Source organism: Zalophus californianus, chromosome 3 (assembly GCF_009762305.2).
Source record: "Zalophus californianus isolate mZalCal1 chromosome 3, mZalCal1.pri.v2, whole genome shotgun sequence".
Taxonomy (NCBI): Eukaryota; Metazoa; Chordata; class Mammalia; order Carnivora; family Otariidae; genus Zalophus; species Zalophus californianus.
Window position 1 is genome coordinate 15,841,527 of NC_045597.1, and position 25,057 is coordinate 15,866,583.

The 25,057-nt window shown below is 40.5% G+C and overlaps 1 protein-coding gene across 11 annotated transcripts; it reads left to right on the top strand.

The window, feature by feature from the left end:
* TGDS (TDP-glucose 4,6-dehydratase) lies at positions 1 to 23,526 on the top strand. Of its 11 annotated transcripts, none has more exons than XR_004819973.1 (14): positions 1 to 212; positions 2,426 to 2,492; positions 3,508 to 3,576; positions 4,723 to 4,813; positions 6,943 to 7,085; positions 8,219 to 8,317; positions 9,164 to 9,223; positions 10,445 to 10,488; positions 11,104 to 11,269; positions 12,838 to 12,896; positions 13,533 to 13,630; positions 20,644 to 20,844; positions 21,102 to 21,508; positions 22,526 to 22,682. XR_004819973.1 is itself a non-coding variant. In XM_035726670.1 (13 exons), exons 1-13 carry the CDS (start codon positions 127 to 129, stop codon positions 22,537 to 22,539), a joined length of 1,197 nt encoding a protein of 398 aa, XP_035582563.1. In that variant the 5' UTR covers positions 1 to 126; the 3' UTR covers positions 22,540 to 22,682. The 11 variants fall into 11 exon arrangements, 7 of the variants coding, with proteins under 7 accessions (XP_035582563.1, XP_035582564.1, XP_027445383.2 ...); XR_004819974.1 differs by having other exon boundaries at positions 22,543 to 22,674; XR_003519131.2 differs by lacking the exons at positions 21,102 to 21,508; positions 22,526 to 22,682 and adding an exon at positions 15,650 to 15,780 and having other exon boundaries at positions 20,644 to 20,767.
* Positions 23,527 to 25,057: the final 1,531 nt, after the last annotated feature.

Below are 25,057 nucleotides of genomic sequence, written 5' to 3' on the forward strand. Positions count from 1 at the left end.
AAGCTGCTGCCGCCTGCCCTACTGACGTGTCCGGGCAGCGGGACGCGTCGCCGAAAGTCGCGGTGGAAGTTACCTGCGGTGTACAGATCTGGCGCTTTACGCTGCCAGGCACTGCTGAGCTGGGAGATGTCAGCTGCAGGCCGGACGGAGCCCTTGGGTCCTCCCAGCAGCTTTGCGAAGCGGCTCCTGGTGACCGGGGGTGCTGGTTTCATGTAGGTAACGGCGCCGCTGGCCGAGTAGTGGCTCCCCAGAAACCCCGATCTCTTCCTGAGCTTCTGCTTGCTCTTGGCAACTTGGAACCAGCTTGGGGGCGGGGGGGGGGTGTCTTAACGCGCGAACAGGATCCCCCTACCTTCTTCCCCCTCTCCCGGTCCGCGAAGACTTGGTTCCTTTGAAACTGCGACTTCTTTAAGATGCCTCCCAACCAAAGCCAAAGTGCTGTGGTTCTGTCTGACTTCTCACCTGGCCCGGGATGCACCTGACACTCTTCTGAGTGCCCCCACATTGCAGTAAGCCTCTCACCAACTGCCCCAGCCTCCATCCCGCCCCCTCCGTACACAGAAAGGCCTTGTACGTATAAGCGCCAAGAAACAAGTTTTGGATTATAGTAGGACATTCATTTATTGAGCGGGCTTAAAAACAAACAAACAAACAAACAAACAAAAAACCCTCTTTTGGTGCTTTGACCTGGTTGAGATGTGTGATGCCTCTTTCTCACACCCACATGCAATCAGTGAGTCCTCTTTCACTGCTTCTGAAGCGAACACTTCTCTCCCCTCCCCCCTCCTCTTCTAGTCCACATTACTGTCTTCTGCCTGGATTACTACTGTAGCTTCCTGATTGGTCATACTGCTTCCCCTCTTGTTCCCTTAAAGTCTGTTCTGCACAGAGAAGTCAGTGTTTATTAAGTAAGTTAAGTGCATAGAGTTTTACCCCAGTGGTTCCTGTCAAACTTAGAATACAATCCGTACTCTTTAGCATATCTAGAAGACTCAAGTGTCCAGGCCCTACTTTTCCAACCTGATCTGCCGTTCTGCCTCTTTGCTTTTCTGTACCTGCCACACTTAATCTTTTTGGAGTTCCTGGAACACATGAGGCCCATTCCTCTCCTCCTGTCTTGAGGCCTTTGCACTTGCTTCCCCTTTGGTTAGAGTGCTTGCATCTCTCAGTTCGGATGGTTACTTACATATCACCTCGTGGGACAGGCATTACCTGGCCATCCCATCTAAAATAGGCCCTTTCCCAACTAACACACTAATCACTACCTGAAGTCTGAAGTTATTTTGTGTATTAGTGTTTACTTGCTTATTGTCTGCATCCCCGCTCGAGAATGTCAACTGGATCACTCAGCATCTATAAAAATGCCTGGCTTATTTTACAAAGGTCTTCAGTAGTTATTGAATGGACAAATGCATAGGTACCAACAGAAAACTCCCAATGTCTAGTGGAAGAGGAACATGGGAATCACCTCCCCCATTAGTACCTTAAATCGCCCCTTCAAATCTGACAATAACTTGGAGGAGGGTATCAGACAGGCAGGGTTTATCTAATGAGAGGAGGGGCATGGGCATAAAAGGTTGGTCCTTGTGTGAGAGTGCCGGTCCCCGGAGGGCAAGTTCTAGTTGTGTGAGAGTGCTGGTCCCCGAAGGGCAAGTTCTAGAAAATGATGTGAAAGGGCTGTCAAGTACAAACTCTTGAGTTCATAATTTGTTCAAGGGCTGTCCTTGTTCTTGGGAGCCCAATGTTTTTGTGTCTATGAGAAAATCTGGTGGATCATCTCACTGACAGATGTCTCTGGTTCCACTTCAGGTCCTCGGAAACCCAGGAGCCACTATGGCTTTCTAAGGATGGCCTCAGCCATTATTAGCCTTGGAAACCGAGGTTTAATCTAGAACCTCCCAGAGGATTCTAGTTTATACCAGCAAATTCTTGTACCAAGAGATAGCAATTGCAGTAGGGTTCCTGTGAACATAGACAACTCCCATGCTCATACTAACTTAAGTTTTGCATAGTTATACCTACAGTGTCTTAAAAGGTATGTTATAGTTTCAATCTATCTGTACTGACCTCCACCCATTGTATTTATCCTGCTTCACTCCCACACTCAAAGCACATGGACAAAATCATTTGGCTAAACTATTTTTTTCCTTATACCTAGGACCAGTAAATTCTCTTTTCTCCACGGTGCAAAGGGATATCGATATATCAATACCGATTATTGATACTGTTGAGAAAGTTAGTGAAAAGTGGGGGGTGGGGAAGGAGTGTATTCAGTGTCGTTATGTTATTTCTGTTATTTTGCAGAAACTTAAAGGTATCTTTGAATGTTTGCTAATACTCAACAGGTTACGGTAACATTTAAGAAATGTGAGGAATTTAAGGAAAAGGTTGTTTTCTACTAACACAATATACTTTTTTCTTAAAGCGCATCACATGTGATTGTCTCTTTAGTAGAAGATTATCCAAACTATATGATCATAAATCTAGACAAGGTGAGTTTTATAAAAATGAGCTTCATGCACTGACACTTATGTACATTTTTTAAAAGTATTAGAATCTTATCACGCTGATATTTTAATTTTTTATTTAGTCATTTTAACAACTTAGGGGCCTACATAGTCATGTGATCATGCTGTATTTAATCTTAGTCTTTTAAAAGTTTTTCATTACGATAGCCCATAAAGTGAAGGTTTTAAGTGCAGTATTTTTACCAAAAGAAAATCTTCAACCTAAATATTTAATGTAATCTTGTGATTATTAACCTTTTTCCAGAGTTGGGATACTCTCATTATTTGATTTTATTATTTTATTATAACTTATAATTTATTATTTTATTATAACTGCCACCTCCTGGAAAATTACACATTTACTTCTTAAATTAAAACTAATTTAGCTTTGAGGATTTTTCTGTAATAATTGAAGTCTCCCTGTAGAGTCTGAAAGCCATGATTGATAATCACTGGATTTTTGACTTTAAACACAAGATGCAATTAGTTACCTTAGTTTCATAAAATGTAATAGTAAAAATCTATAGACAGAATAATCTGTAGGTCTTAACAATTTTTGCCTGCCTTACTATCAGGGGCAGTAATTTTTTTCCCCCTTTGTATGGGGATTTACCAACAATTAACTCAGGAAACAGTGTAATGAGTTACAATATGCATAACACGGGTGTAATTGTTTTCAAGTACTAATTCCTTTGCAGTAAGAAATGGTAAGTTTTTCTGGTGGCTGGGGGCAAATCTGGGCAGAAAAATTTTTTAAAGGAGGGGTTTCTAAAAAGTAATTTTTTTTGTATTTTGAAAAGGTAACAAAATGGCATGGTTTTTGTTTTTTACTTTTTAAGATATCGGAGACTTCTTCTAAAAACACAAAGAACAAACACTTTAAGAAGACATGTTTTTATATTATGATCAGAACATCTACAGTCTTTAAAATATTTTATAGGAAAAACTATTACCACTTTTTGTGTTGTTTTCTCCCTCTCCCTCACTTACTTGTTTTAAGCTGGATTACTGTGCAAGCTTGAAGAATCTTGAAACCATTTCTAATAAACAAAACTACAAATTTATACAGGTATGAAACTTTTCTTATAATTACATAATTATTATGGTGTGTCTCTTTAGCCATTCAGACATTCTATCTTTCTACTTCGCAAGCTTGTGTAATGTGGGCTTGGAAAGCATGCTTATTAAAGACCTTTTGATTTCCAGAAGTACCATGTGCTATAGAGAATACTGATTTTAGATGAATACCACTATAAAGCTGCATGTGATATTTGGTGCCTTGGCAGATCTATGGGGAGGTGATTGAACTTACATGGTTTATGATTTTTAGGTCCTCACTAGCCTTAATGAGACCTTGCTGGGATTTAAAGAGATTCGTATAAAGGGGACTGTTACTCAGGCCAGGCAACAGCCAAAAAGCCCAACATACAGCCCATGGGATGATCTTCTTCTAGATCTGGAAGGCTGAGTCTTACTAGGCACTCTTAGAAGAGTCCAAAGTATAAACCAGAGAGCCAGGTCATTAAGTTGCAAAGGGAAATTTTAATGTCAGATGAAACTATTTAACTCATGATTTATGTTTTTCTTTAAAAAGGATAATCTATAAACTCTCTTTTTCACCACAAATTATAAAGAATATACTGAGCAAACATTTTATAATTCTACTCTTCTATATGAAAGTGTTTCTTTCAGTCACCAAAGAATTGTTGAGAATACATATTTTTAGAAGAATTAAATGTACATATAAAATCAAAAGTACTCATAAGTTCACTTAGTTGTGGTGAAACACATTTTTTAAAATGTCATTGTAATTGTTACACTTAACTTTAAATATATTGCAATAATGGTTACCTCAAACTTTAAAAATATGTTTTAAAAGTTTCCTGTTAACATGAGGTTGGCAAGAATGTTATGGGAAAAAGCTAGCATGGTTCTTAGTCGTAGTTGGTGTTTGATAAAATACTGTTTTAGACACATTTGCAAAAAAGTATCTTGAATTGAATATCTTATATCCTAGGATGCTGGAGAAATACATCATTACTATACTTACTTGACCCCTTGCTTGGATTTTCAAGATATTCTCTGTTAAAGCAGGGTGGTGGTGGTGGGGGATTAATTTTTTTCTTATCAATGTTTGGGTTCATGTGGTGAAATAGTTATTACCAATGGGAGGGCTGAATGAAATTTTGCTTTTTCCTGTTTGCTTTTCATATAGGGTGACATATGTAATTCTCACTTTGTGAAACTGCTTTTTGAAACAGAAAAAATAGATATAGTACTACATTTTGCTGCACAAACACATGTAGGTAAGCATTGTTTTATGTTACAGTTATGAAGGGCATTTTTTTTCCCAGTGACTAATTAGCCTAAATCAAAGTCCAGTATTGAAGTCAAACAAGTAGGGGCTTAATATGTCTTTGAAAGAGCACATGCCATGCCCTACCAGGAAAACTGGGTGCTTTTCTGGGCACTTTTATTCGTGTAGGTTGAAATATAACCTTGAATGCTATCTTAAAACTTTGAGTTTAACTAAATTCAATATAGTGATTACTTCTGGGGAGATGGGCCTTCAACTGTACTTTTAATTTTTTTTTTTTTAAAGCTGGGTCTTGTGTATACACGGTTGAACATTATATTATTATCCATACTGTTTTGTGCATCTGAGATATCTTCTAATTGTCTACCATTTTATATTGTGCAATATACCATACATTCAGAAGAATTTAGAAGTAAAGCTAAATGAGTAGTGATGATACGAATACCCATATAGCCATCACCTAAACAAAAGATAGAATGTTGCTGAATCCTCATTGGTAGTATATTACTGCCTTAGTACCTGATTTTAAAATTATAATCTCCCTTGGTCTTCTCCACAGTATATTTAGGAGATTATAACAGAATATAGAGATATTCCTCATTCCTTTTTATTTTCATATACTCCATTGCATAGATGTACCACATTTGTGTTTGTTTCCTACATTTTGCTGTTTAAATAGTAAGTACTGCAGTGGATGGCTTCGTGCCTGTGTCCTTTGTATATTTGTCAATTGATGTTGGGTAGGGGTTCCTAGAAGGAGGAATTTAGGGTAGATTAGTTTGCTAGGGCCGCCATAACAAAATACCACAGATTGGGGGCTTAAACAACAGAAACTTAGTTCTTACCTTTCTGGAGGCTGGAAGTCCAAGCGCCAGCAGGGCCGGCTTCTCCTCAGTCTTCTCTCCTTGGCTTGCAAATGGCCACTTTCTCACTGTATCCTCACACAGTCTCCCCCTGCGCATCCCTAGTGTTTCTTTTTGTGTCAAGATTTCTTCTTTGAAGCATACCAGTCATGTTGGAGGAGGGACCTGAATGGCCTTATTTTTATTCAATCACCTCTTTAAAGGCCCCGTCTCCAAATATAGGCACATCCTGAGGTACTTGGGGTTAGGGCTCTATCATGAATTTGGGGGAACACAGTTCAGCCCGGTAACCAGGGTTAAGGGATAAAAGCATATGTAATTTGCCTAGATATTGAGAAATTTCCTTCCCTAGAGGTTGAAACACATTGTATTCTTACTCCTAAGGTATAAAGTATCTTCCCCCATAGCCTCACCAACAGAAGGTATTGTCAAATTTTTAAATTTTTTGCCAGTCTGATAGGTAAGAAGTGGTATGTATGAGTTTTCATTTTGGATTTGCCTTATTGTAATTGAGGTTGAGCATCTTAAGCTTAAGGACCTTTGTATTTCTTGTCTAAACTATTTGTTTATGTCTCCTATCCAGAAGGGTTGTTCCTTTTTATTTTTTATAACTTCTTTATAGATTGAATATATTAGCCCTTTGTTTCTGATAAGTTCAAATATTTGTCCCAGTTTGTCATTTGTCTTTTTACTTTGTTTATAGATTTTCTGGTTGTTTGTTTTTTCTATGCAAGAGCTTTTACATAGTCAAACTGATCAGGTTTTTTTTTTCCTTTTGTTTCTGGATTGTGAGCCATTTTTAGTAAAGTTCTCCTCATTCCCAGATTATAGAGAACCTATTCTTCAAAGTAAATTTATTTTAAAAATAATTTATCCAGCGTTTATTGTGTTTTCAGCAATAACAGATTGATCTGAAAAGCCTTGCCATCTATTAGTAGAAACTAGAAGTTTCAAGTTTTAAATTTAAGAACATTTTAAATTTAGATGTATCATTTTTTTTCTTTTTAGAACAAGAAAAAAGTGTTTCCTGCAAATTTAGCAGTGATAGTTTTCTAGGTTCTAAGAATTTTCATGTACTTCATAATTTAGGCTTAAAGCAATCATAGGTAGCAATGTGTTTTTGTTATTTTTTTAAACTATTGCAGTTGTGGTGAATGAAGAGAAGTGAATAGAGCTTTCCTTAAACCTAAGTCTACTGTTGGGTATTTGTTTTGTCCTTTGGATGAAATTGTTCTAGCTTTTTCTCTTTTTTTAGATCTTTCATTTGTACGCGCCTTTGAGTTTACGTATGTTAATGTCTATGGCACTCATGTTTTGGTAAGTGCTGCTCATGAAGCCAGAGTGGAGAAGTTTATTTACGTGAGCACAGATGAAGTATACGGAGGCAGTCTTGATAAGGTAAGCTCAGAAATGGTATGTTTCACCCTACTTGCCATGGACACAATGCAGTCTGTCTTATTAAAACCTTTTGTGGGCTTTTCTCATCCCCTCATTATACACACTGTGGGACTCTCCAAAATGCTATTCCTTTGTGTCTTCTGTTCAAATCAGAGAATGCTACCTGAAATGGCAACAACCACCTCATCTCAATACAAACTGATATGTAATTTGACTGTCAATATTTTACAAGAGAGCAGCACATCCCACCTTTCTGTCTCAGTCCATACGTGATGAATGTCATTCCCACGGGCCAGGCATAGGTAAATAGGTTGCAGCTTAGTGTCTGCTCACCTTTCTCCTCCACTTGGGAAACAATGGAATGTCAAGGAGTGAATGTGAAATTACTGTAGAAACTAGAATCTGTTCTCCCTTTTTAATCATTTGTACATATTATACTTTTTATGCAGAAGATGTCTCTTTTCTCATCTATATTTTTTATCATCATTGTTTTCAACGAGTGACCTCATTCTCTTTTATATTTTTACCAAAACACATACATGGTGAAAAAAAAAATCAAGCAGTTTGAAAAAACTTATAATGAAAAAAGCAGACCCAGCCCACTTCTCCTCAATATCCAGTCCCACCTGTGAGAAGCAGTTATTCTCAATTCTCATTGCAATATTTATGAGGTAGACTTTTTTCTTCCTGTACCTTTGTCATCCTACATCAGATCTGACAACAATAGCCAGAATGATTTTTAAAATATAAGTCAGATCATGACATTACTCTGCTCAAAACCTGTTCGTATTGTGACACTGGCCTTCAAGGTTCTACATGTTCTGGCCTCCCTCTAGCTCTCCAGCTTCATCTCCTGTTTCTCTTCTCTAACATCAACTTCCTTGAAGTTCCTTTGGACACAGTTCTGTCCCAGGACCTTTGTACTTGCTGTTCTCTGCCTGCCTTATAGGGTTGTTGTGAATGCTGCTCTATAAAAAATGCTTAGAAAAATGCCAGGGACATAGTTGGGGGTTCAGTAAATGTCTTTTAACATGTAGTAATTAACATTTCAGGTTTATAATATGTTTTCTGATTTTTCTACTTAGAAACTATGCATAATAGGTGTATTTTTTAATGCATCTTTTTAAAATTAGGAATTTGATGAATCTTCACCCAAACAACCTACAAATCCTTATGCATCATCTAAAGCAGCTGCTGAGTGTTTTGTACAGTCATACTGGGAACGATACAAAGTAAGAACTGATTTCAGAAACTCTTGAATCATTTTTCTTTTGACTTAGGTGATAACAACCCCAAGTTAGCATTAGCCACATTCCATTTTTAGAGTTGAAGACATAGATTGAGGAGTTTATATATTAAGGAGTTTAAAATACTTATTTCCTATATTGCGTGGACAAAGTAGGACCTACTTCTTGTTCGGTTCACCACTTGAAGGAATAATTGATGTATATGTTTTCTACTTCAGTGGTATGTGGAGTATTACAGGTATAGGGAAAAGCCCTCTTGGAATATCCTGATTCCCAGACTCCTCCAGGTGGAGGACAGAGGGGGGCAGATTCTGTGACCTGCCACATGCTCGTCTCTGCATGGTTCACCTCTCTGGCTCCTCGTGAATGGGAGTTGACATTTTCTTGCCTTTTGTGTTCCATAGCACTGGCCCTTTTCCCTTTTGTAGTAGCTCTTTTTATTTGTAAGGGTTGGTGCATCAGGGAAAGACAATGTGAAGTTTCACATCTAACCAAACCTAAGGTCCAAGACGCAGTCTCTGAAATCATTGGGTAGACATTCCCTTGATTTCCCGCTATCAAACCTAACTAACCTGCCCCCATCTATATTCATCCGGCTCTTGTCCCAGGAAAGAAAATATTCCTTTTCCTTTTAGGAGGCTCTGCCTTTCTCTGAATCCTATCCTCTCCCATATTTTCAGGAACCTTACATCAGAAAAAAATCCCTTCGCTTCTGTCCTTAAGGTGCGTGGAGTTACTTAGCTGCAGGTGCCCATCTTTTAGGACTGCTTATCTTCAGAAAATCATTACAGTTGAACCTCTTATTGCATTAACATTGACTACTTTTTAAAGTTTCCAGCCGTCATCACACGAAGCAGTAATGTTTACGGACCACATCAGTATCCAGAAAAGGTACATTTTGTGAATCCATGGTGTGTTTTTAGTGATTGTAGCTTCTCATTATTTACTATAATCTCTCTTCAGTTATTTGTCTGGAATAATTTCTGCTGTAATTGTACGTAATTTTAAGCACTGTATAGGCCACACATGCAAATCTCATCAGTTTTAGAATCTGAAGACCTGAGTTCACGTCTCAACCTGACACCAGCTGGCGTGACCTTAGGCCCTTGGAGCATCATCTTTGAATTGGGGGATAATGAAAATACTGAGAAGGGATTTTTGAAGGATCCAGTGAGATGATAATGTGGAAATGCCTGGTGCTCTTCACGATTCTGAAGCACTATAGAGCATTCTGTCATGTTGCTGAAGACTCCTTCCTGGTTTGCAATCTAGAAATTTGAGAGCTAGTTAGAGAGTCCTGCGGGAAGCTTGTACAGAAATTTGTCTTCCCGTCAGCTGACTCACTGTTTCCCAGCTCCTCTTCACTCCTCTCCTCTTCACTGTTGCTGGCCTGAACGTCTTCCAGAAAGTAGTAAAACTAGTGAATGAAAAAATGTAGTTAAAAGGTTGAACCAACTGTGCAGTTGGTTCTGTATCATTAAGCCTAATTGAAGTAACCATTGCTTTCTGTAGCTAAAAATTTGGAGATAGGGTTTTTCACTTTCCAGCTCGTTGCATTTATCTCTTTGGCCAAAGAAAGGGGCCATGTCATGATCTCTTGGTCTTAATATCTACTTTGCTTAATTTGGGGAGTATCTTTCAGAGGTGCATTGTAAGTTTAATAATATATCTCACCCTGTTTAACATGACTTTTCTTTGAGGTCAATGGCACTGGAATTTACTTCTTATTAATTTCACAAGCACTGATTGAATAGGTGCTGTATGCAAAGCAATAAATAAGATATGATTCCTGCCCTTATGAAATCAAAGGTGAGCTTTTGTGATGAGACCAAACTGTTCATGAAGACTTTTTCTGAATTTTTACACTATTTGTATCATTTTGTCTTTATATTTGTCCAGCAGATATCTTGTTTTTGTGAAATAGGAAGCTATTTTAGAGTTTGAATTTCACTTATCAAAATTACAATAGCTTTTTTCTTGAACTGATAAGAATTAGAATTTACCTCTATGTATATTTCTTAATAATCATAATCTATTAATCTTAAGATGAGTTAGATTCATATTAATGAGTGAGTTTCCAATGTCTGAAATGATATTTAAATATTCTTTTAGGTTATTCCAAAATTTATATCTTTACTACAACACAACAGGAAATGGTATGTTATTATTTACCTTTGTACCCATATGTTTTTCTGGTATGTGGATAGTATTCAGTGACAGCCTTTCTTGAAAATCATAGTCTTGCGCTGAAGGCCATAGAATGGAATGTTTCAACAAATTTATGAATTCCTTCTACAATCAATGTGATGATGGTTCTTTAAATAATTACAATCTGTTACTCATTTTTATAATTTACTTAGATAATTTTAATTTTTTTTATAATTCCAATTCTTAAATAATGTATCCTAGAACTTTGAATTATTGCATTAAGATCTGACATCAGTCTTTATATAATTTTACTTTTCCAAAGGATTTATCTAATTCACAGAGCTATACATATTTCTTCAAGATGAATTTAAGGTAGAAAATTGATGAATAACTTCTTTCTCAGGGGTCATTTATATGTTTGCTACTTCTCCTCTGAGTGCTGTAGGAGGTTTGGTTGTCATTTAAAAATTACGGATAAAATTTAGAAAAGTCATGAGAATTTGTGTTTTCAGTAAAAGATTTCTAGGCTCCCCATGGGAATTGGCTTCTTTGGAGTTGTGTTACCCTGGTTTGGGAGAGCTTACTTTTTATACTTTATGATCCGTTTCATTTAATATTTTTAGCTGCATTCATGGATCAGGGCTTCAAACAAGAAATTTCCTTTATGCGACCGATGTAGTAGAAGCATTTCTCACTGTCCTCAAGAAGGGGAAACCCGGTGAAATTTACAACATCGGAACCAATTTTGAAATGTCAGTTCTCCAGCTTGCCAAAGAACTAATACAACTGGTATGTATATATTGTAAAAGGGTAGTGTTTTCAGAATTGTCACTAAATTAGTGGCAGTAATCACTCATTTAGTCCAAATCAGCAATTTACAATTTACTCAAATGGAAAGTGAGTGAGTAAAAAAATGAAAAGTACATGGAGATATGTCATTACTGGAAGTTCTGTCATTCATTTATAACAGCTTTTCAGGAAAATAAAAATCTAACACATTCAATGTAGATATTCATTATAACAAATACCTCAACGTCAGAAATACAAAACTGTGTGTGCTAATCTTAAGGATCGATGATGTGTAAGTAATTATAGTTAGGAGTGTATGTATGTATTAGTGAACATTAATTCTCAGTCTCAGGATTCAGTAGAAAGGGAGACTTGGTGTACTGAAATACTTTTCCTTTACACTGCTCTCAGAATACTTTGTACTCCAAACGTGGGTTTTTCATACCAAGAAATTCTCAGAGACAAGCTGGGTGACCTATTATTTAACTCAATTCTGACATTATCTGCCTGGAGATGGCTTCAGATCCCATAGGCTAAGGGCTTAGTCCTTCAGGATGATCCCCTGCTTCATGCACCAACCACAAAACCTGGTTGTCACCTGTGCTTCTGACCACTGGTGATACAGCAGAGGTGTTTAGCCGGAGTGACTCACTGGCTCATTGCAAAGGATAGAACTCAGGAACAGCCAGATGGAGGAGATGCCTGGGGCGAGGTATGAGAGAGGAGCGTGGATTGATCATGCACTCTCTGGGCTTGCCACCCTCCCAGTACCTGCATATTTTCAGCAGCTCAGATGTTCTTCAAACCCCCTTGTTTTGTTTTTTTATGGAGACTTCATTAAGTAGTCATGATTGGTTAAATCATTGACCACTCGATATGAATTCAGCCTCCAGCCCTCTGAGGACAGGGTTGGTTCCCTTGGCAACCAGCCCCCATCCTTAGGGGCTTTCCAAAATTCACTCATTAACATAAACTCTGGTGTGCTTAAAAGGGGCTTGTTATGAATAGCAAAAGACACTTTTATCTCTCATCACTTAGGAAATTCCAAGGGTTTAGGAACTTGGATAAAGACCAAATATATACTTCTTATTATAAATTACAATATCATACTGAATAATAACCAAGAGTCAAAAAAATTAATTTTCTCCCCTAGTTTATGCAGTGTATTCCGTGTGAGCTTCAGATGGAATGTGGGTTATAAAACATGGAAAGTGTTACTAAAATGCTCTTCATTTTAGCTGTCTCCTCCACTTTGAAGGGGTTATTTTTCTTTTCTTTTGTAAAGATTTATTTATTTATTTGAGAGAGAGAGTGTGTGTGTGTGCATGGGCAGGGGGAGGGTAGAGGAGAGGGAGAGAGAATCTTCAAGCTGACTCCGTGGGGCTCGATCTCACCACCCTGAGATCATGACTTGAGCCGAAATCAAGAGTTAGATGCTTAACTGAGTGCATCACTGAGGCACCCCGAAGGGGTTGTTTTTCTTGTCTTTTTAATCAGCTATTGAATCCTTTGTTATTCTCTGATCTTATTTTGTAACTTTGACTCAAAAGCCTTCTCCATTTTGACAGATCAAAGAGACCAGTTCAGAGTCCGAAATGGAAAACTGGGTGGATTATGTTAATGATAGGTGAGTTACAAGTTAAAACATTGGGGAAAGGTTGTGAAATCTTAGATACTTATACAATTCTAAAATATATGGACTTAACCAGAAACTAGTATTATTGCTCTTGAGTTTTTTGCTAAATACTTTTTCCTAATTATGTGTCAAAAGAATAAAGTGTAACATTATTGCCTACTAGCTGTGTGACTAAAGAAAGTTACTGACCTTTTCCAAGGCTGACATCTCCTCAGGTGTGAAATAGGGATAATGATGTCTTGTTAACAGAAATATTTTAAGGTTTTATTATAATGTATATAAAGTACCCAGGGTATAGAACATAAAAGCCCTAATACATTTATGTGGATTTATTTATTCATTCATCAAACATTTAGGTATGAGGCACTGCATTCATACCCAGATCATGGCTGAAAGCAGAAAAGGATGAGCCACGGAGAGGGTTAGGTCTCTGGGATTACAGATGATTTTTTTTTTTTTTTAATATGTACTTTATTTTACAAATTTTCTCTAAGTGTCATCAGGGAGAATTTTTTAAGAAAAAAATCGAATTATGGTAAAGATTCATGGACACACATTAGTTCTCTTAGTATTAAATTTGTAAATATATATCCACAATGTCATTTTAAATCTGTTTTGTTTTCCGAGACCTACCAATGACATGAGATATCCAATGAAGTCAGAAAAAATACATGGCTTAGGATGGAGACCCAAAGTGCCTTGGAAAGAAGGAATAAAGAAAACAAGTATGTTATGCATTGATCCTTTTGGTGGGGGGGAGAGGAGATTCAGAAAAATTTAAAGGGAACGTAATTTACTTTCAGAACACTATAAATTCAGTAGAATGTCGTGATGCATCATTTTCAAGTTATTACATCTCATATATTTCCAGCAACAGGAACATATCTCCTAAGCATCTTGAATTTCACACCCTGACTTCTGCTTAGGCTTCCTGTGTCTTATCAGCATTTGTCAGAAACCTAGTTCATTGATTCTCAGGTGCAAACTTTTCACTTTTTTCACATCCTTAAAGGTGTGAGTTTTAATGTCACAAGTGTCTTATTATTCCATCTTCCTTTCTTTCTTGGTAATATGTAAAATAACGGTCCATTTTGAGGTCAGTGGTGTCTTAAATTTTATGAGATATTGACAGTTGCAGTCTTTGAGTGTCTTAAGTCTTTTTATATTAAAACAAAATTTAGTATGTGCAGAAATAGCCATTAAAATGAGCATATATAAAATCTGTATATATATGTTAAAGTTTTGTTTAAAAATGTATTTATGAGAAAAGATACACACATGTAGAAAAGAAGTGTTCATTTAGAGCTTGACACAGAGTAGATGTGTTGAGTTTTTAAAAGCAAATTCAAAGATAATTTATCATTTTTTAACTAAAAAAACACTTTACTGGTAGTATAGTCACATAAACTAATTTTACATATTACCAGAAGGAAGATCACATCATCTCATTATGCCTGTAATGCAGTGTTGCTGCATGTACATGAACAAAACATTGCATTTTTTTCTGTAACTTTAAAACCAGTGCAAATGACTTACCTCTGTCCTGAATTTCTTAAAATCAGAATGTTTTAAGCACTTACACCAGCAAATTCAGTACTGAAGGACTTTTGAAGTTAAAAAGAAAACAATAATTGATTTTTAAATGTAAGTTTTCAGCTATTAAAACATCTTGTGATCAATGACATTGGTTAGTTCAGAATCAAATTGTTTTCTTCATGAGGCATCCCTTTGGCAAGACTGATTCTTACTTAAATTAAGAATCTAAGTAAAATTAGCTGAGTAGCTGATGGGCAGGATTTTTCTTACTTAGCAAGAACCCAGTAAATATTGGTTAACTGGTGTTTAGTGTTTTATTTTTTATTTTTGTCTTTTGTTTTTTTCCTACCAGTTGACTGGTACAGAGAGAATTTTCACAATTGGAAGAATGCAGAAAAGGCATTAGAACCCTTTCCAGTACAACCACCGTTTGTATAGAAAGGACAGTTTTCAGAGAAATTATCGTACCTTGACAAGTGATATGAAACCAAGTGACCAGATGAAGTGTCCTCTTCAGATGGAATTAGATTTGTGACTTTTGCATAAAATTCAAATGCAAAATGCCTCAATCTTTAGAATTGTTTTAGTATTGCCATATGATTTAAATATCAAGATTCTTTCAGAAACCTTTTTTCCTGAAAGTTTGGAACCAGTAGGCCTAGAAAGACCTCTCTGTAGAAGGGGGGGGGGGCCAGGAAGGAGGAATCTCGTGGTTCTGAGAACCAGGATGGGGAACAGCTCTGCGTGGATGACAGCCTTGGCTGGCACTGAACTCAGCTTCCCAGCCTTTCCCACTGCCCAGAAAGTCTCAAGTTTTCATTTTTAGGCAATATAGGATGAGCCATATGCCCTCATTCATCTTTTTTTAAAGACCTGATGTGCTATAATTGTTTTAAAATGGGAACAATGGACGAGTATTTAGCACTTTTTAACTTTTGATAATTTTGTAAAATTAAGTTAAATGTTTTTTAAAAGAAGGATGTAGTTTTTATATTTTTGAAATCAGTTGTTGAACTATATATAACTGTATGAGAGAAATTTTATCATGTATTTACCATTTAAAATGATTTTATTTATAAAAGTATCAATATTTTAATGTATTTAATGTAGAATGTGGCTTTATTTTTAGTAAGGTAGGTTTTTATTTTGCTGTAGAAAAAATTTTATATTACTTGATTAAATATTTTTAATTCCTCTGTCTCCTAAAGACTTTAAGATGACTTGAAAAAGCAACTGACTGGATATTGCATTGAGAAAGGGAAAGGAGTCCAAGACTGCCCAGCTTTCTGGCTTCAATGCATGAATGATGGCTTGTTTCCTCTGTGGAGTGGGTAGCAAGGTCATTACCTCGGAAGTGGTTAAAGGAGGGGGTAAGAGTGGAGTAAGGGCCTTGAGGAGGTAGAGATCAAGAAAAGAATAAGCGGATCCAAAGTTAGTAAGAGGATTTGCCAAACAGGAGTGAAACACAAACTGAAGTTGAACATTGTAGTTCCAGAATTCTGAGATGTGTAAAAGTAGATTGATCCAGAGGTGGGCATAGTCGGAGTCAGGAGGGGCAGAGGGAGCAGAGGGCTGAGAGTAAGAATGACCGAAGTGATGCCCACTGGTCCTAGTTGTGTAGGAAAGAAAGTGCTTCTTGGGGGTGGCTGGTAGCTAGAAGAAATGGAGCGGGGAACAGGCACAAGGGCGTGGAGGTGAGAACTTAGAGAGGCAAGGAAGTTACAGGTAGAAAACGGGACCAACTGAAAGCAAATGGTCTTTGGTGAACTTTGGTCGTTGAGGGTAGATGACAAAATAACACTTTCTCTGTGTCACTTTTTTTTGCACATATTTTTGTGTACACTTTTATTTCAGATTTCAATATACTCAGTATAGCTTAACCTTTATCATTTATCTAGTCTCAGGAGATGACCTTGGCAAGCATTAGGAACATAATGATAAACCAGTTAAAAAAAACCTTTATGCAAAAAGTGTAAAAAAAATGAATGTTCTATATCATCAGAGAAGTACAGATTAAAACAAAAATTAGATACCTATTAGAATGGCCAAAATCTGGAACAGTGACAACACCAAATGCTGATAAGGATGTGGAGCAACAGGAACTCTCGTAAATTGCTGGTGGGAATGCAAAATGGTACAACCACTTTGGAAGACGGTTTGGAAGTTTTCTTACAAAACTAAACATACCCTTACCATGTGATCCAGCAATTGCACCCCTTGGCATTTACCCAAAGGAGTTGAAACTTATGTCCGCACAAAAACCTGCAGATGTTTACATTAACTTTATTTGTCGTTGTCCAAACTTGGGAGCAACCCAGATGTCCTTCAGGAGGTAAATGGATAAATAAACTGGTGCATCCAAATTATATGAACTGTCAAGCCATGAAAGGACCCAGAGGAAGCTTACCTGCCTATTATTAAGTGAAAGAAGCCAATTTGAAGGGAATGTGCAGAAACATGCTCAAATTTAACACCTATAATGTTACCTATAATGATAAAAGAAGAAGCAAGATTGGGCAGGATGATGGTGCTGCCTAAGGCTTTGCAGGCAGGAAGGGCAAATCCATACAGAAAAAGTATCGTGAGAATAGACCACTGGCCCTTTCAGGCTAGAAAGTGCTTGATAGAGTTAACTTGCCACCAAGTAACTGTTTGGTTTCTTCAAGGAATAGTGTCCTATTGGGAGCTCAGCCTTTGTCTGTTGCCAGCAGGTTGGGTTTGTGGCAGTGGCAGCGGCTAGATTGGCCTTGGTAAGTGAGAGTCCGTCCTGGGGGCCCAAGAGTAGGTTCCATCTCTACATCTATGGTGAGTCCATTCCAATACCCACTGTGGCAGTTCTGGGGTAGTTGATGGTGAAGGCTAGGCAAAGTCAATTAACCTACTCATTTTGTCTACCTGATAGTTAAGTGCCTCTTGCACGGTGGTTGCTTTCTAGTGGGCATCAAAGTGTGACACCTGGATCTTCACACTCCCCAGCCAGCCCCATGTGGCCATTCACACACCTCCAAGCCTGCTTCTTATCTCTGCATCTCTAGTCTTTTTCCTTCCAAGTTTCCAAAGTGGCTAACCAGGCCATTCACCGCTGCCTATGCATTCATATATTTCTCACCTCAGGTCACTTCTATACAAAGTGCAGGAGCAAGTACACTGCTCAAACCTCTGCCATTTGACAGATTTCTCCTTTCTTCTCACATTCTTTTAAAGTCACCCCTGTGTGGTTTTAATGCAGCCCCCATCTATTTGTGGCTTGTACATTACAAGCCAACTGATCTAGAACATTGGATTTTTTTCTCTTTTTCAGTGGGTTGTACGGGCCCTTCCACGTGGCTGCAGGTATAAGCTGAGAGAGGTAGAACCAAGCTGGTGACATGAGAGTCTAGCCCACCTGCTCCTGCAGCTGACTGGTGCCCTCTGATTCCACACAGACGCAATCCCGATGGGCCATGTTCATCTTACCATGGACTGCTACTGGCCCCACCTGACTTTATGGCTAGTTGGGTGCCTGAGTTCCTCAGGGCTGCCGTAACAAAATACCACAGAGCAGGTGGCTTAAACAACAAATTTATTTTCTCGTACTTCTGGAGGCTGGATGTCTGAGATCAAGTTGTTGGCAGGGATGGTTTCTTCTGGAGCCTCTGCTTGGCTTGCGGATAGCCACCTTCACCCTGTCTTCATGTGGTCATCTCTCTATGCATGCTCATGTCTGTGTCTAAATTCACTCTTCTTATAAGGACACTGCTCACCCCAGTGATTAGGATTGGATTGGATTAGCCCCACCCCCCAGACCTCATTTTAATTTAATTTTCTCTTTAACAACGTTATTTCCAAATGCAGTCACATTCTGAGGTATTAGAAGTTAGGACTCCGACATATGAATTGGGGAGGAGGGAGAACTCAATTCAGTCCATAACTGAGTCCAAAAGAACCCAGCATGTAATGGACAGTTCTGGAAACATGGTCACTTGATGTCAAACATTCTGTCCAGTAACCTGCCAGGAGCTCTTTTCTAAAATCATAAAATTCTCCACTGTTCCCCCCAGAACCCTAGGTACTTGTGATTCTCCCACTGGGGCTCCCCATAAAATCTGTGCTGCATCTGTGTCTGACTGACACCCCCACTACCACAGGGCCTGCCAGAGCATGTGGCCCAAGTGGCAGGGGTACTTGCCCCCCAGCTTGACCCTGCTGCAGGGCCCTCTCCCCGCCCCAGACAGCCTCTGTGTCACTCAGTTTATGGGCTGGAACATTATTCCTACGTGTGGAATGTGTTGCCTCCAGAATCCATAGAGGCCTCCCAGCCACTACACTTCCTTCTCTGTGGAAGGGGGTATAAGAGACAGCAATTTGATTTTCATCACTGGACTCCTAAGAATTTACTGAAATGGCAAGTCCTGAATCTTCATGGGGTTTATCTTCCACCTTCTAGGCTGCATGTGCATTACCAAAGCCAGCTGTGTTCTAACCCCTCCTGCTAATTCTGCCTGATCAGCATGATGCCATCAGTTTAATAGATCAACGTGACATTCTTTTTTTTTTTAAGATTTTATTTATTTATTTGACAGAGGCACAGCGAGAGAGGGAACACAAGCAGGGGGAGTGGGAGAGGGAGAAGCAGGCTTCCCTCGGAGCAGGGAGCCCGATGCGGGGCTCGATCCCAGGACCCCGGGATTATGACCTGAGCCAAAGGCAGATGCCTAACGACTGAGCCCCCCAGGCGCCCCTCAATGTGACATTCTGCATGATGGTCAGAAGACCCAAGTCTCTTCATAGAGCAGAACCAGTAACATAGCCCTGGGGCAAAACCGTGAATGCACCTGGTTTCTGATGTTTTTTTTTTTTTTAAAGATTTTATTTATTTATTTGAGAGAGTGAGAATGAGAGAGAGAGAGAGAGAGCGCATGAGAGGGGGGAGGGTCAGAGGGAGAAGCATACTCCCTGCTGAGCAGGGAGTCCGATGCGGGACTCCATCCCAGGACTCCAGGATCATGACCTGAGCCCAAGGCAGCCTCTTAACCAACTGAGCCACCCAGGCGCCCTCTGATGTTCTTTTCCGATTGAGATCGAAAAGAATACATTCACCAGATCCATGGCTGGATACCATGTTCCAGGGACCTTGTAATCTGCTCTAGCAAAAGAGATGCCGCAGGGGCACGACTGCTGCCGTGGGTGCCACTACTTGATGGAGCCGGCAACTGCCTGTGGCTGTTCTCCAGCGTCCAGCCAGATTGGTGAATTAAATGGTGACTTGATGGGGACCCGGCCCTGCGTCCTTGCGACCCTTTAGGGGTCATCTTCATGGGCTCCTCCAAGTTGTGGTTTTTTTTTTTTAAAGATTTTATTTGAGAGAGAGAGAGAGAGAGTGCAAGTGGGAGGAGGGAGAGGGACAAGCAGATTGCGAGCTGAGCGCAGAGCCTGATGTGGGGCTCCATCCCATGACCCGAAATCAAGAGTTGGAAGCTCAACCGACTGAGCTACCCAGGTGCCCCATGATTTTGTTTTGATTTACTATCTCTGCTAAAGGAGGAGTTCAGGCTGTTTGGAAAAACCTGGGCCCCTGGCACTCGGGATAGGAATATCTGGGCGGATACCCATAAAGATTTTGACTCTTCAGTTTTTTAACTGTAAAGTTCTGAGTTTGGTCTTAGGTTTTTTTCTGTTCTCCTATTTTAAGAAACAAGGCCCCCACACTTAACTGTCACTTGTTCGTTAACTGCCCTCAGCTTTTCTTCACCCGCTGTGGGGCATCCATGTGACTCAGGAACCACCAGCAAATTCCATGGTCCTCATATGACTTGCTCCCTGAAATTTTCGAATGCCTGAATTGTTGCAAGTTTTGGCAATGGGGTTGCCACCTTGCTTGTGTGCTCCACGCCCCACTCAGGATGGCATTCTCGTGACCAGCCAGGGAGACAAACCTAACTTACCACCTGCTTTGTTGCACCAACTCTTGGGACCATCTGTGTCAGTTGGATCCTCTGGGGAGTGGTGACTGAGACAGAGGTAGGGGTGCAAGCAGTTGATAGTAGGAGGGGGAATGCTTGTGAAAGATGTGCAAGGGAGGATGCTTATCTGGGCAGGAGGGATCCCCAGGCTGCAGTGCAGGTCAGACAGCTGCAGAAAGGAAGGGGAGGGGAAGGGTGGGCCGGGAGAGCCTCAGCCCGCGTTGTAGATCTGCCCAAACAAACCCCAGCCAACTCCACAGGAAGCTCCAGAGCAAAGACGGCTTGGCAGAGAAGTCTCGAACTGGGCAGAAATGCCAGATGCCCCATTGTGCTCAGTCGTGGGCTGGCGGCTGCGCTGAAAGGACTGAGGTGGATCCTGAGGCTCTACAGACAGAGGCTGTCTGCTAACTGCGCTCGCCGCAGCTGGATGGCAAGCTCCATCCTGAAGGGAAATGCAAGTGGTGAGACCTCCATAGCCCCTGCTGGGCTCTTTGCTGTGGGGAAGGGGTCTTGGGGCTTATCAGCTCCCTGCACAGACTTCCAACCAAACCGCTTGCTTTTCGGCCAGTGCCTTGCCCTCCCCCCCCCCCGCCTCCCTGTGCCCACCTTCCATGGCTCCTGGTGCTCTGGGGGCCTTTTGTGAGGTTCCCCCAGCCCAACCTAGAGGTTCTGAGAAAACTTTCTGCAGATGACATTTGAGTTGTGTTGTGTTTTAAAGGATGAACCACAGTCAGTAGAGGAAACTAAGGAGGATCCCAGGCAGAAGGGCCAGCCCTGTGGAAACACCAAGCCGTGAACGATATTGTGTGTTCCTGGAACAGAGGTCCTCAGTAGTACTCTAGCTCGGATGTTCTCACAACGTGTCTCTAGTCCATTAGTGACATCAAAAACTGTAATGCGATACCACTTAATACCTTTTAGGATGGGTATTATTTGAAAAAGCAGAAAATAATAAATAATAAACATTCTAAGTAAGTAAACATTGGTAAGGATGCGGAGAAACTGGAATCCTGGTGCGTTGCTGGTGGGAATGTAAAATGGTGCAGCGACCATGGAAGACAGGATAGCAAGTCCTCAAAAAGTTAGACATCGAATTACCAGATGACCCAGCAGTTCCCCTTCTAGGTATGTGCCTGAAAGAGTGAAAAGCAGGGGCTCAAACGGATTCTTGCACACCAACACTCATAGCATTATTCACAGTAGTCAGAAGGTGGAAACAATCCAAATGTACATCTTTAGATGAGTGAACAAGTAAGGTGTGGTATACACAAATGATGGAATGGTAAAATTTCACTTATACGAGGTACCTACCAATAGACAAATTCATAGACACAGAAAGTAAAATAGAGGTTTACAAGGAGCAAGGGGAAGGGGAGATGGGGGTGAAATAATTTAATGCCTCAAAGTTTCTGTTTGGAGGGTGAAAAAGTTCTGAAAGTGCATGATAGTCATGGCTACCCAACATTGTGAATGCACTTCATGTCGTTGAATTGTACGCTTAAAAGTAGTTAATGATGGTAAATTGTATCTTGTGTATATTTTGCCACAATAATAGTTTTTTAAAAATGTGTCCCCCAGACCAACAGCATCTCTAGCACTTGTTACAAATGCCAGTTCCTGGACCCCACCCCAGACGTAAAGAATTTGAAACTCTGGCTGGGGCACCCCCATGTTTGAGCCCCACTGCTCTCCAACGTGAGAGGGGAAGTGAAGCTAGAGGGGAATGTAGGGGCCAGGGCCAGGTCCTCAAAAGCCTTGTGTGCCCCGAAAAAGTGCTTGGCCCTCATCCTGCCGACAGAGAGCTCACTTGAGATTTTAAGGAAGAAGTTGACATTGTTAGATTTGTGGGACTAAGCTTTTTCCCGATTTCAAAAGTAATGTGTGCTCATTGCAGAAAGCTTGGAAAACTAAATCAATAAAAAAAGAAAATCACCCTTGAGCTACCATTGGGAGATAACCCCTGTTAATATTTAGATGTATATTCTTCCTTTCTTGGAGCATATATACACATTTAAAAAAAAAAACAATATGAGATCATAATGGAGACATACTGTTTTGGAGTCTGCTTTTTTTTGCACTAAGCAATATATCATGAATGTTTTTACATGTTATGAGATCTTTTGCCATTTTTATTGACTGCAGGATTACGTTTTTGATAGCTTATTCTGGCAACAGTATGGAAGATGAATTTGAAATTCTGGCAAGATTGAGCTCCCGCAGGGATCCGAGTTACGAAGCTGTTGCAATAAATCAGACTGGTGATGATAAGGCCGAAAGCACCGTGCTGCGAACAGGTGGCATCGAGACAGACGGCAGAACTCTTTGGATCAAAAAAAAAAAAAAAAAATGATCGATTATGCGGTTGTGGGGGAGCACTTTCTTGACTTGCGTGGTATTTTAAGGTTTTAGATGTTGAATTGTTAAGAGAATGGTAAATTACATTTGGGGGAGATGTTGAGCTGTAGAGATCGGTGGGGTGCCCGAGCAGAGATACCTAACAAACTGGCCAACGATCGTATAGATCTAGAGCTCAAATTGGTGGGCAGCGTTCAAGATCTACAGATACATATTTAGGAGTTAAATGGCTATTAAAGCCCTGAGAGTGGATTATATCTTCCCAAGGAGGGCACACAGAATGGCCAGGTGGGCAACACTGATTCACAGACAAGCCATGAGAAACACCAAGGTCTAAGTCGTAGGCAGAGGAGCCAAGGAGAACATTTAGAAGGGATTATTTAAAAGAAAAGAAAAAAGTCAGAGGAGGGGAAGAGAACAGGGGAAGTAATACCACAGGAAGCAAAGGGTTCAACATTGAATGATAAGCAGCGGTCCGGCTGGAGTTCAGCAAGGCAAAGACTTTTAACAGTGTCTGTTTTGGCAACGTGTCGGCAAATTTTCTTGTCATTTTAGTGGAGTGCTGGGAGGAAGGAGAGCCTCTGGATAATAAAAATTGAGTAGTGATTAGGGATCAAAGATAGGAGACATGAAATTTAGACCAGTTTTTCAAAGAGCTGAGAAAAGTCAAGAAATGGCCAGCCCTACAGAGGATGCAGGGTCATGGAAGGTGTCTTTAAAAAATATATTTGGTCTAGGGGGGAGGGGGGTGGGGAGGATGGGTTAGCCTGGTGATGGGTATTAAAGGGGGCAGGTATTGAATGGAGCACTGGGTGTTATATGCAAACAATGAATCATGGAACACTACATCAAAAACTAATGATGTAATGTATGGTGATTAACATAACATAATAAAATAAAATTAAAAAAATATATATATATCTGGTCTTTGTCCCAGGCTCTTGGCACAGTTCTAAAACCTTAGGAATTTCCTGAGTGATAGGAGTGTCTTTGTTATTCATAATGAGCAGCTTCAGATCACAAGGGAGTTCATACTAATGAGGTGACTTAGGGTTGGGGCCCCAAGATAACCTCAGGACAGGGCTGGTCACCAGAAAGATCAAGTAATTAGGGAATGGGCTCTTTCAGCCCCGCCCGCCAACCTGGGCAAGGGGCCAAGGGCCTGGAGATCAAGCTCTATAAAAAAACTCTTGAACCAGGAGATTTGCTGAGCTGCCAGGTTGGCGAGCTCTCGGAGGTGCTGGGAGGGGGTGCACCCGGGGAGGGTGTGGGGAGCTCTGCACTCCTTATCCCACATCTTGCCCTGTCCATCTCTTCCACCTGGCTGTTCCTAGGTTGTATGCTTTATGATAAACTGGTCAATTGTCAGTCAAGTGTTGCCCTGAGTTCTGTGAGCTATGCTAACAAATTATGAGGCCCCACAAAGGTGTCATGGGAACCTGCAATTTAGAGCCAACTGGTCAGAAGCAGAGGGAACATACTGGACTTGCCAGGGGTGTCTGAAGTCGGGCAGTCTGGTGAGACTGAGCCCTAGTCGGGAGTGAATCCTGCAGGATCCGATGGCCACTCCAGTTGGATAGTGTCAATGGAACTGCATTGTTGGACGCCCAGCTGGTGTCCACAGAGATCCGAAAAACTGCTTGGTGTGGGAAAAACTCACACATTTGGGGGCCAGAAGTCTGAGTGTGGTAATAATAGAGAGTAGAGGAGGCAATCTAGTTTTTCTTCCAGAAGGGTTTTCAGAAGCCGCTCTATTTTGTTTTTAGCACCAAAGGGACTTCTAAACTATTCTAAACTGCAGGCTGGGCAGCAGAGGAGGAGAGATTGATGATCGGGGTGCGTAATTACTGGGGGCAATGTCTGAGGACATGGGCACCATGGGGAAGGACTAGCTTGGTGGGGGGGGGCAATGGGATCGATGGTGTCCAGCTCATCCTCCTAGACCAGTAAAAGCAGGAGTTGAGAAGAGTTTGGATATAGAGATATGAGGGAAGGAACCTGAGGGACATCACCACGGCCTCAATTTCTACTTGAGAGTAATGGGGGAAACAGCTGAAAAGAGAAGTGGGGGTTTTGAAAAGGCTCAGGGGCACATGAGGGCAGACACTCTGCCACTGCCAACACGAAGGCACAGCCAAGTCAAGACCATGAATCTACAGTGGCCCCTGATACAGCTATGGAAGAAGCGTCTGCGATGAACATCCCCGTACACACCTACCCACACAGGTGCGCATGTTTCTGAAGGGCTGATGCTGAGAACAGCTGTTTGGGGTCCAGAGGCACAGGTGCCTCGAGTTGGAAAGGCACAGCTGAAGCTGC

Excerpts from the sequence above, each read along its gene's own strand:
- TGDS (XM_035726670.1), top strand. The coding sequence starts at position 127 with ATGTCAGCTGCAGGCCGGACGGAGCCCTTGGGTCCTCCCAGCAGCTTT. Across the intron at positions 3,577-4,722 it reads AAAACTACAAATTTATACAG|GGTGACATATGTAATTCTCA; the intron begins GTATGAAACTTT and ends CTTTTCATATAG. Across the intron at positions 11,270-12,837 it reads CCAAAGAACTAATACAACTG|ATCAAAGAGACCAGTTCAGA; the intron begins GTATGTATATAT and ends CCATTTTGACAG.